At 40.3% G+C, this 12,563-nt stretch overlaps 2 protein-coding genes across 2 annotated transcripts; both read left to right on the forward strand.

Annotated features, from left to right (window-relative positions):
* The first annotated feature begins 791 nt into the window (after positions 1-791).
* On the forward strand, positions 792-3,661 carry LOC121785348 (probable serine/threonine-protein kinase PIX13). Its single transcript, XM_042183730.1, has 7 exons — positions 792-1,042; positions 1,239-1,268; positions 1,352-1,686; positions 2,270-2,405; positions 2,492-2,628; positions 2,745-2,868; positions 2,967-3,661. The coding sequence occupies exons 1-7, from the start codon at positions 961-963 to the stop codon at positions 3,362-3,364; spliced, it is 1,242 nt and encodes a 413-aa protein (XP_042039664.1). The 5' UTR covers positions 792-960; the 3' UTR covers positions 3,365-3,661.
* Positions 3,662-5,681: 2,020 nt separating this feature from the next.
* On the forward strand, positions 5,682-8,077 carry LOC121784380 (probable serine/threonine-protein kinase PIX13; the record flags this gene model as incomplete). Its single annotated transcript, XM_042182527.1, has 4 exons — positions 5,682-5,990; positions 6,752-6,887; positions 7,023-7,159; positions 7,380-8,077. Coding segments are annotated over 4 exons (774 nt in total), but the record flags the coding sequence as incomplete, so codon positions are not given.
* Positions 8,078-12,563: the final 4,486 nt, after the last annotated feature.

Genomic DNA, 12,563 nt, shown 5'->3' on the forward strand with positions numbered 1-12,563 from the left:
TCCGTGGGAAAAAAACAGAAAAATAGTAGTAGTAAAATTTTATAAACTTTTAATCAAATTTTGAAAGTTATATGACAAACCAAAAGTTCATATTTTAGCGGAAAATCCGGAGTGACTCAACATTTGGTTTGCGAAATTAATCAACCACAATATCTGTATTAAATTATAAGTAAAATAATTTTATTGAAAATTTAAAAATCTTAATCATTTTATTTTAGCACACAAAAAAGAGAGTAGAGAGATTAAGGAAGCCCACGTTGTGGGTTGACTTTTTTTAATTTAATTTTCAGAAAACTTTGATACCTTGTCTTTTTTTAATATACGTAATGCATTGCACACACGTATATTATAAAGTTAAATTTCTTCCAGAATTTTTTTAATATACGTAATGCATTGCACACACGTATACAATCAAATCAAATCAAATCAAATAAATGTTTATTTTTATTTGAAAAATAATCAATTTTGCATACAATAATTCACGATTTCTCAATTTGTTAAAACATTGGATTCACCTTTTCTAGTTGCAAAATTTCTGGATTTGTTGAAGCAGTTTTCCTACTTAAGTTGTTATAGTTTTGAATTCTGATGACTACAAATTCACACAAGATTTGATTTTTCGAGTAAATTTAAAGAAACTTTTTAACCAAATTATGATGAAACTGTGATCTTGAAAAAATTACTGGGAGAGAAGCCGAGCTGTAAAATTTAGGCAAAATCCACTGGCAGAAATGTCAATGGTGCATGATTGTACATGTGTAGAGCAGAAAACACCACAGAATATTTATAGAAAAATCATAATCCTCATTTCCAAGCAATTTTCTTTTTCACATTCCATCAGCAAAGGCTCCACCTTTTTCTTTCCAACTGTGCTAAAACATCATGTAATATGCATATGTATGAATATCTCTGCTTTCCCCCCTTCCTTTGATTGTCAAGTGGAAATTCTAGCTTTTGTTGATGGGGAATTGCTTTGGATTTCAAGCTGCTGCCGATCCGAACCCTAGCTCTGCCAACTCTATCATACCCTCCTCCACTCCAGGTACTTTCTCAAATTCACTTCAACTTCAGCTGTAACTAACTGTGTGAGATGCTATTCCATCAATGGTTGGGATGATTTCATTTATAAGAGAAGTTCTAAGGTTTATAATTGTGAAAGGTGAAATTTTTGAGAGATTATGTGTTTAATTTTAAGAACATGGTGTGTAATTATGTTAAATTTTGCTTCTTTAATGTAGGGACTTCTCGAGATTACAGCAATAGTGGAGGTGAGTTCTATGATTTGTGATTGTGTTGGTGAGATTTTCAGGGTTATGTGTTTATTAATTACTGAGAGCATGGTTTGGCATAGGGACATCGCGGGAATACAGCAACGGTGTAGGCCATTCTGCAACGAGCAGTAGCGCTGGCCTCAGCCGTTTCTCAGCTGCTTTCAGTGATGATGGGCGTGCGGGTTCTGGAGACATACTGCCCACACCGAATTTGAAGGTTTACAGTTTTAGTGATTTGAAGAATGCGACAAGGAGTTTCAAGTCTGATATGGTTTTGGGAGTAGGGGGTTTTGGCACTGTGTATAGGGGATGGGTGGATGAGAAGAGCCTGCAGCCTTCTAAGCAAGGGACTGGGATGATGGTTGCAATCAAGAAGTTGAATCCTCAGAGCATGCAGGGCTTTGAAGAATGGCAGGTAACTCGTACTCGTTCATGTGTGTGTGTGTGTTTTAAGTTTCTTTTATGTCTAGGCATTGATCTAATTGTGCCAATTTGGAGTTTATGGGGATAAGGTGTGAATATTAATTCAACTTATAGTAGGAAACAATTTTATCCGCTTGATAATGTGTGGGGGACCAACTTGAGAATCCTAGCGCATTGAATGTGTGCGTATGATATATAGAAGAATCTCCTAAACATGGGATGGTTTGCAGAGTGATGTAAGCAAGATTAAGTCAAGATTGTCATGTTCCCTGCATTAGTCTGCTTTTGGATCTAGGATTTCAGGCTTATTTCCTTATCCCCATTGATTGGGATGAAGTGGAACATTAATGCAAATGAGCAACTTATGATCGATTTTATAAGCAATTTGTTTTCTATGATCTTACGAAGTTCTCAGTAAATGTATGGTGGCAATAGTACATTTTACTCGTAATGAACACATAGGGAACATTGTCCTATCATAAAGATATTCATGTTTTCGTTTATCCCGACTTTCCAATTCTACAGCTTTCTGATAGTATATCACAAGTACTTAGATGCTTAACTTGGATATGCAGTCAGAAGTGAACTTTTTGGGAAGGTTGACACATCCCAACTTGGTAAAGCTCTTGGGATACTGTTGGGAAGATAAAGAAATGCTGCTTGTCTATGAATTTATGCAGAAGGGAAGCCTCGAAAATCATCTTTTTAGACGTAAGAAACTCTTACTTGAAAATCAATATATATATATAGAGAGAGCCCGAATGAGAATACTAATCTGGCCTATATTTAACATGCAGGAAATGCTTCTACAGAACCATTGCCGTGGGATATAAGGCTCAAAATAGCGATAGGAGCAGCAAAGGGGCTGGCTTTTCTGCATGCCTCGGACAGTATCTATCGAGACTTTAAGGCCTCAAACATTCTTCTTGACGGGGTAATATTATTTTAATGTTGTTTATGGCGCTAGACTAAGATTTCCTTCTCTTTCTTTTTTTGTTGTTCAACCTTCTTTAGCATAACACTGATGCACATTTCTCTGGACTTTCGTAGAGTTTCAATGCAAAAATATCGGATTTTGGGTTGGTGAAACTGGGGCCTTCTGGAGGGAATTCTCATATCACAACCCTGGTGATGGGAACATATGGCTACGCTGCACCCGAATACATTGCAACAGGTGACCACCCTTACATACGTTCCTACATTTTGTATTTCTGTATATTCTCCTGAAAACTGGATGCTAATCAGGTTACTTGCTATTTTTTTTAACAATAGGACATCTATATGTGAAGAGCGACGTGTATGGGTATGGGGTGGTGCTGCTGGAGCTGCTGACAGGCTCGAGAGCCCTTGACACGCAACGGGCACAGCAGAACCTGGTGGATTGGATGAAGCCCCTTCTCTCCCAGAAACGGAAACTGAAAACCATCATGGATGCGCGACTACAAGGCCAGTATTCGTCCAAGGCAGCAGCACAGGCTGCTCAACTCACCCTCAGATGCTTGGAGCAAGAGCCCAGAAAGCGGCCTCCGATGAAGGAGGTGGCTGAGGTCTTGGAACAGATTGCAGCCATGGAAAAACCGAAAGTGTCCAAGAGTAGTAGGTCGGCGCATTCTGCCTCCTCGTCTCTCCACCATAAACAATCCCCCAGATCGCATCACTCGAGAAGATAGATGGTGATCAAAGGTGGTTTAACACTTTTAGTGTATATGGTGTTTTTGCATTTTAGTTGTTACTCTCAACAACTGCTCCATTCTTTTTCCAAGGAATTTGTGAAGTTGGTTTGATTAATGTATGTGTTTGAGAAATATGAGTATGCCAATGTATTCATTTGTGGGATTTATTATCCCCTTTTAAAATTGGTTGTTGTATCACAGGTTATTGATGACTTCATATATGCATGATTATAGAAGTGAATACTCTAGTTAGTAGTTTTGGAATTATAATAAAATGACATGATTGAGATACCACTTTTTTTGGAGAAGATTTAGATACCAATTTTGGACATAATGTCCCACCACCCACTCAATCCCAAAAGAAACCAACTTTATTTTTGTGGAATTGTCACTTTTTAACTTCTTTTTTCAAGCAACCATATTTCTTGTTATATTATACTCCTCCTGTTGTATAGTACATACTAAATCATAAAAACAAAGTATACAATTGAGCAATTTTGGTAACAAACTTAATGTCGAAATAATCATAAAAATTTAGTTGTGCTAGATTTAGAGAGAGAACAGAAGAATGAAATAAATTTTGATAAGTATAAATATTTTCATATACCAATGCTAGTTACTTAGTAACGCATCTGAAGTTTTAAATAGAGTAGTATATTAGCTTCTATTGTTGGAAAGAATTAATAAAGTAAAAGACAAAACTACGTTAACATTGATTGTAATTAAAATTTAATTAATTATATCACCTTATCAAAATTCAATTAATTAATACTCCCTCAACCCATGACTTATTGTAGTCCTTCTTGGTTCGAGTTTAAAAAAATATAAAAAATTTAATAAAATGCTATTCATTTATAAAAAGTAACAAAAGGTGGATTAGACAGGTACTCGCGGATGGACTGGACTGAAAAATAAATATGAGATGGAGTAATTATTAGTTGAAAATTGAAAGTATTATATCTGTGGACATTTGATTTGATTTGATTTGATTTATAAAGAGTAGTATATTTCATACCAAATACTCCAACATATTAAGCTATTATTATACTCCACACCCTAATTATCAATAGAACATTTTAGACATTGTTTCATTCGCTTTAGAATTTTAGATTTTTAGTAGTATAATTCGCTTTTAGTAATGTTATTTTTTTTGGATATTACTATTAACTTATAGAGTTTGTAGATGGTAATCAAATTATTATTCTAAGTTGGACTTTTAGCCTCCGTCATTGGCTAATAGTTAGTCTAATTTTATTCATTTATCCAAATATTGCGTGTCCACATATGTATATGTAATTAATCAGTAATCACTAACAAACTTGCAAAAGATAAATGAAGTTATATAATTAAAGAATAATTTAATATTTTAGCATTATTTGTTTTGTTTTATCCATTTATTTTGATGCTAACATTAAAAATTACTATTATTAGAACTTTTAATTTTATAATCTTAAAAAAAATGTACTACTCCCTTCGTTTTCCTATAGTTGAGGCGGAACTTTTGAGTACGGAGTCTAAGAAATGGATGTTGGGTGTGTTAAATAAATAGTTAAAAAAGTAAGAGAGAGGAAAAGGTAGAGAGAATAAAGTATAAAGTGAATAAAGTAGAGAGAATAAAGTAAGAGAGAGTAAAGTAAGAAATAGAAAAAAATTAGCATATATGGAAATGACTCAACTATGAAAAAACTTCCCGAAATAGAAAAATAACTTAACGGAGGGAGTACTACTCAGTATTAGTATTATGAATATCATCTTTCCCACAACAGTGGTTGCTACTATACGAGTGAGATTGATTGATTATGAACAACAGTGGTTCATGAACCGAAACGGGCGGTTCAGGCAAAAAACCGGCGGTTTTGAACCGCCTGGTGAACCGGCGGTTTTTTGAACCAGAACCGGAACCGCCGGGAGGTAGGCGGGCCGATTCATGAACCGGCGGTTCGTGACCCTTGTGCATGCCTAACTATACTACTAGAAGGAGAAAATGGAGAAAAATGGTAGGCAGAAAGAGGAGAGAGAAAAGTAATGGAACGAGCTTTTCTTTCAATGAAGAGAGATCCATTTGTTTGGTGTATTAGAAAATATTGTATACAAGTGATCTCAGTCAATCACGCGTTTGAAAGCCTTTGATAAACTTTAGTGAAGATTGTGTAAAAATGTGAAGGGTTTATGATTTATGGGAGAAATTGGTCGGCGCTGTTCTCGACAGGGAGGAGCTCCGGCGACTTGCCCTTCGCTCCAACTCCAGCTCCAGATGCTCCAGTTTTTCCGATTACTCCTCGTGCTTCAGTTTCGGTATGATTTTAACTTTTAATGTGTGAATACTGAACAATCAAATCGAATTGTTCGCTCAAAATTGCGTGGGATTTCAAGTGATGATGCGTGCGTTGGTTCAGGAGACACACTGCCCACTCCGACTTTGAAGGTTTACAGTTTTGGTGATTTGAAGTGTGCGACTAGGGATTTTAGGAGTGATATGGTTTTGGGAATAGGAGATTTTGGCACTGTGTATAAGGGATGGGTGGATGAGAAGAGCCTGCAGCCTTCGAAACTAGGGACTGGGATGATGGTTGCAATCAAGAAGTTGAATCCCCAGAGCATGCAGGACTTTGATGAATGGCAGGCAACTCGTACTCATTCGTGTGTGTGTGTGTTTAAGTTGATCTTATTGTGTCAATCTGGGAGTGTATGGAGAATATGGTGTGAATGTCGTATCAACTTCCAGTAGGAAACAATCTTATCCGCTTGATATGTGTGTGTGTCTGCACGTGTTTGTGTAATTTCTAGTCTGTGTAAGCATTGGTATGATTGTGCTTATCTTGGAGTTTATGGAGGGTAAGGCTTGGAATGTTGGATCGACTTTTAGTAGGAAACAGTTTTATCAGTGACAGTGTGCAGTAGACCGGCTTGAGAATCCTAGAATGTTGCTAGGAATAATAATGGTTTATCATCTATTAATCAAAAGATAATTAGTGTTGGATCTTTCTCAAGTGGCCTATGATGTGTAGAAGATCTTTCCGAAGGATGGGATGGTTTGCAGATTGATGTAAGCAAGATTAAGGCAAGATTGTCATGTTCTATGCATTAGTCTGCTTTTTGGATCTAGGATTTCAAGATTAGTTCCTTATCTCCATTGATTTGGATGAAGTGTAGATCAATGCAAACAAGCAACATATGATCAATTTTATAAAAATAATTGTTTTCTATGATCTTACGAAGTTCTCAGTAAATGTCTGGTGGCAATATTACATTTTACTCGTAATGAACACATAGGGAATATTGTTCTATCATAATGATATTTATGTTTTCGTTTATCTCGACTTACCAATGCTACAGCTTTTCTGTTATATTACAAGAACTTAGATGCTTAACTTGGATATGCAGTCAGAAGTGGACCTTTTTGGAAAGTTGACACATCCCAACATGGTTAAGCTCTTGGGATACTGTTGGGAAGATAGAGAAATGCTGCTTGTCTACGAATTTATGCAGAAGGGAAGCCTTGAAAATCATCTTTTTAGACGTAAGAAACTTTTACTTGAAAATCAATACATATATATATATATATATATATATATATATATATATATAGAGAGAGAGAGAGAGAGAGAGAGAGGGAGCAATGAGAATACTAATCTGGCCTGTTTTTAACATGCAGGAAGTGCTTATACAAAATCATTGCCGTGGGATATAAGACTAAAAATAGCGATAGGAGCTGCAAAGGGACTCGCTTTTCTGCATGCTTCGGACAGCAATTATCGTGACTTTAAGGCCTCAAACATTCTTCTTGACGGGGTAAGATTGTTTAGTGTTATTTATGGTGCTAGACTAAGATTTCCTTCTCTTTCTTTATTTTGTTTCAACTATTTCAAATAAGTTAAGCTTATTTAGTGTTACATGCACCAGCAATAAGTTGATATCTTTTCATCATAAGTGTAGTTTTTTTTATGTTCCCCTCTCAATACAGTAGATAGAAAAATCTTTAGCATATCATTATTTCTGTTTTCTTTTGTAGAATTTCAATGCAAAAATATCGGATTTGTGGTTAGTGAAACTGGAGCCTTCTAGAGGGAATGCAACACTCCAAATGGCGATAGGAGCAGCAAATGAAATGGCTTTTCTCAATGCTTCATACAGTATTTATCGAAGAGCGGGTGACCACCCTTATATACATTCCTACATTTTGTCTTTCTGTATATTCTCCTGAACTGGCTGCAATCATGTTAGTTGCTTTTTTTAACATGAGGACATCTAAATGAGAAGTGCAACGTGTATGGGTTTGGCATGGTGCTGCTGGAGCTGCTGACAGGCTCGAGAGGCCATGACATGCCATGGGCACATCAGTACTTGACGCATTGCACGACTCCCCTTCTTTCCCAGTGACGGAAACTGATACGCTTCATCGATGAACGACTACAAGGCCAGTATTCGTTCAAGGCAGCAGCACGGGCTGCTCAACTCACCCTCATATGCTTGGAGCAAGAGCCCAGAGACCGGCCTCCGATGGAAGTGGTGGCTGAGGTCTTGGAACAGATTGCAGCCATGGAAAAACCTGAAGTGTCCACATTGCATCAATCGAGAAGATAGATGATCAAAGGTGATGTAACACTTTAGTGTATATGGAAGGGCCAATCTTTTGTTCATATTTCCATATCAGTATTTGACCTACAGGGCTTATCTTCCCTGCAATGAAAGGGCCTATCTCACTTCCAATCTCATTTCCATATCAGCATTATTTCTATATTTCATTTTTAACCATTGGTATCAAATAAAATGAAATAAAATGATAAATAAAAATAAATTCAAGACAAATAAATTATAAAAATATATATATATATATAATTTTAAAACAAAAGACATCCTACATTTAAAAAAAGAATATAGAGAAAAACAAACTAAAAACCACAACAAAAAACATAGAAGAAAATCAGAAGAATGACTCAAGCGTCATCATCGTCGGAATCCAAACCCAGATTTTTCTTCATCTTGTCGATTGTTCGCCGGAGGTCCTTCCTAAGTCCATCGTTTGTTTCTTCTTTGTACAACTTGTGCAGCGTAGCGTAGCTTGCTATTTTTGTATCAGCATGGACTCTCCGTCGGTCGCCTGTGAGGTGCTGGACTGTGCCTTCCCATTCACCGCCTTCCATCCGGTTGGGCTCCGAGGAGTGGGTTGACTCACTTCCTGGGACTCTGTCAAGTTGGTTGGCGCCGGTCCGCCACTGCTGTAGCTCTGGGATCCGTTGAGCCTCGTCCTCCTTGAACCTTGCGCCATTTTCGCCTCAATCCCAACTTGGAATTTGATGTGATCCTTCAGCTTGTTGTAGGCTCACAGTGATGATGGACGCTGACAGTGTTGACGGTGGCCATGAACTGGTCTCTTGATAACTCCTGGAAGTTGTCGTAGCTCATACCGCTCATCACCTCATGGATTAGAGGTTGTTCTCGTAGATACCATGAAATTTACCCATGTTGTGCGTAACACGCTCAAAATACTTGCGGAGCTCGGATAGCGAGTCGGGCTTCACCCATCCTGATTGTAACGTTGCACGATACGAGTCCAGAAACCCAGCACCCGTTGATTGTTGGCTACAATCGGGTCCTCACTGCTATCTATCCAACACTTCACTAGAGCAAGCTTGTCAGCTGGGTTGTAGCTCTGCCTTGGCCTCCTAAACTTCCGAGGCGCCGCCGTCTTTTCCTTCCCCTTCGCCTTCTCCTTGCATCTCCTCCACCTCATACTTTTCCGTGCTGAAGGTCGGATCTCTTACCGGAAAATCGATTTTCGGAATAGTTGTAAATCTGTGGGAACCGGGTGTAGTACTCAACATTTCTGGCCGATAAATTCGGGTCAATTCCTCTTCCGATACTCCATTGGAACGCCTGTGGGGTCAGCGGTCTACCAGACCCTACAAAGGCGTTGCTGGAGAATTGAGGAAAGTTGGCGTATTGGTTTTCGGTAAAGTACGAGAGACCACCACCGCCTAAGAAAGCAGTGAACCCGGCTGCGAATTGGTTTCCACGGGAACTTGGTTCCCGATGAGATTTTGGTTTCCGGCGGGAATTTGGGTCCCATCGGTTTATTGGCTTCCATCGCCGAAATTTTACAAAGAATTGTCGGTATTCATTGTTTAGATAGATGAAAAGAATAATAGAGAGAGAAAATGGAGTGATTGGCCTTATGAGATCGCCAAGGGCCGATTGATTGGGTAATTGGGGTTCAGGGTGGTCGACCCTTCTGTAGAAATCATGGTATTAAATATGCCCGGTCAATGGATTTTGACCGAATAATAAATGTGACGAGGCATTTAATTTTGTGAAATTAAATGACATAGCGTCGATCTACATTTTACGTAGATAAATGTAGTATATTCACTTTCTCAAATCCGATTTCCGGTGAGTGAGAAATAGTGGATTAAAGTTGGGCATAATTAGCTTTTAATTAAAGCTTGGAGTTGGAGCTTAGGGAATAATTAACTAGTGTTAATTATCCCACATTGGAGGATTAATACATCTTTTAATGTGTTTAAATTAAGTGACTTTATGTTACTTAATAATTATAGTGGACCAAGATGGGTGAAAGAGCCCACGCGCGCACACGCGCGCGCCGCCGCCGCCCGCCCGAGCCCGTGCACGTGCCCGTGCACGCGGGCCTCGGGCCCGGGCCCGATCTTGATCTTGGACTTGGATCTTGGCAATTGGTCTTTGGGTGGTCTTTGGGCTTGGTGCTTGGCCCAAACTATTCTTTTTAGACCACCGCCGAGTCAGCAATCCAAGTGGCTTGACACGTCGTCAAGCGAGGCACAGTCACGACTGCCACGTGAGAAATCCACACGCTCCACTCACGGGTGGCACACTCCAGCCACACGCCTGTAACCGACGTCGGTTACGAATTTGCCATGATGAGCCTTCAATGGCTGGTTGACCCTGCATGGTGGCTTGGCCTATAAATAGGCTAGCCATACCACTGCATTAGGACACACATCCAAGCATTCTGCATCATAAGCTCTCTCTCTCTCTGCATTGTTTTCTGTCGAAGCTCTGCCCTCTCCTCCATCCCGTTCACCGGAGCTCTACTGATTGCGGTGCTGCATCAATAGAGACGTAGCCGTTTTACCTTTGGGGACGACACGCCAAACCGAAGAGCACTACCGGGGCGTATCTCGTCTTGCGGGAAGAGGCCTCCTCGACTCGGCTAATCATACTGGTTTAGTAGTTTCGATTCTACGTTGTAATTTCTAAAGTTCAGTTCATTCTTTTCCTTTCTTTTGGGTTGTATTACGCCCGGTTCTGTTATCTCTTGTAATCAGTAGAAACCAACAATCGCAAGACGAGATAACTTGCTTTTGAAGGACTTTGGACCATAAAACTGAACTATAACTTTCGAAACTTAAAAACACCTTTGTTGGAGATGTCGACGGAATCCAACACTGCTGCTGCCACCACCACCTCCGCCATTTCTTCCACCATGGCGACCACTGGACCGGTCAACACGTCGTCGATTCCAACGATGATGCCCACTCCCGGGCGCTATCCCTCTTCATCAACAACCCCTTGGGAGTTCGTTAACCCCCTTGAGCTCACTGGTGGATCCACCTCGAGTGGATCGGTTGGTTCCACTTTTAGTGGTTCCTTCGGATCCTTTAATGGATCGAGTGCTGGGGTCTTCGGGCCTCACACGAATGCTGGGGCCTTCGGGTCTCATGCGAGTGTTAGTCCCTTCGAGGATAGTACGTTCATGGCGGGCTCTATGCCTAACGTGAATGGTGGGGGCTCTATGCCCAACCACGTTGTTGGCTCCTTCGGGGGCAACGGAATTGGTTCCTTCCAAGGACCAACTGCGGCACCTTTGGCACCAAGAATGATGCTACCGGCCGAGAAACCACCCAAGTTTGGAGGATCAGACTTCAAGAGGTGGTACCAAAAGATGTTGTTCTACTTGACAACATTGGGCGTCGCCAACTTCCTCACGGAGAACGAGCCGCCCGCGCCAAGCGACCAAGAGATTAGGCTCGAAGTCATGGCGGACTATGAGGCTTGGAGAAAAGGGGATTATCTATGTAAAAACTTTATTTTAAGTGCATTAGATGATAGCCTCTATAATGTATACTCCAATGTAACCACATATAAACAAATGTGGGAGAGCCTAGAGAAGAAATATAGCATAGACAATACTGCAGGGACTGAACATGTTGTAGCATCCAAGTTTATGGACTACAAGATGGTCGACTCTCGACCCATCATGGAGCAAGTCCAAGAGCTCCAAATGATCATCCACTCCTTAGTGGCTGAAGGGATGACCTTGCCCGATAAGTTCCTAAGGTGCACGATCATTGACAAGCTCCCTCCAAGTTGGAAGGACTTCAAGAGTTATCTCAAGCACAAGCGAAATCAGATGACCCTTGAAGACTTGATCGTGAAGTTGCGCATTGAGGCAGATGTGCGCAAGAGTGACCAAAAGGCTAAGGGATTCACCCCAAATGAAGCCAAAGCCAATCTGTTGGAGCGGGGCGGTCCCTCCAACAAACGCCCTCGCCCAAACCGTCCAAGTGACAAAGGGAAGGGAAAGCAGCCTTCAAAGAAGTTTGAAGGCGACTGCTACAAATGTGGCAAACAAGGCCACTTTGCAAAAGACTGCCGCAGCAAGAAGAAGAAGCCGGCTGCCCATGTCGTTGAGAAGGAGTTCAAGGACTGGGATGAAAACGACCTCATTGTTGTGGTCACTGAAGAGGTCAACCTTGTTAACAACAACAAGGGTGGCTGGTATATTGATACCGGCGCTACTGCACATGTTTGCACAGATAGGAGTATGTTCTCCACCTACAACAACGTTGAAGGAAGAAAGATAAACATGGGGAATCAAGCCTCGTCTGAAGTCCTCGGAGTTGGTGATGTAATCCTCAAGATGACGTCTGGCGTCTCAATCACATTAAGGATGCGCTGCACGTTCCGGACATCCGGAAGAACCTAGTTTCAGGATCAATACTAGTGAATAAGGGTTTTAAACTTGTATTTGAATCCGATAGGTTTGCATTGTATAAGTTTGGGAAGTCCCTCGGAAAAGGTTATGTAACCGACAGACTTTTCAAGCTTAGTGTAGCAACACTGCGTGTTCCAAAGCCATTGGCTAATAATAATAAAGCATCTACTTCCTCTTATTTGACCGAGTCTTCAAATTTGTGGCATTGTAGATTGGGACATG

The sequence above is a fragment of the Salvia splendens genome, chromosome 21, assembly GCF_004379255.2.
Source record: "Salvia splendens isolate huo1 chromosome 21, SspV2, whole genome shotgun sequence".
Lineage (NCBI taxonomy): Eukaryota > Viridiplantae > Streptophyta > Magnoliopsida > Lamiales > Lamiaceae > Salvia > Salvia splendens.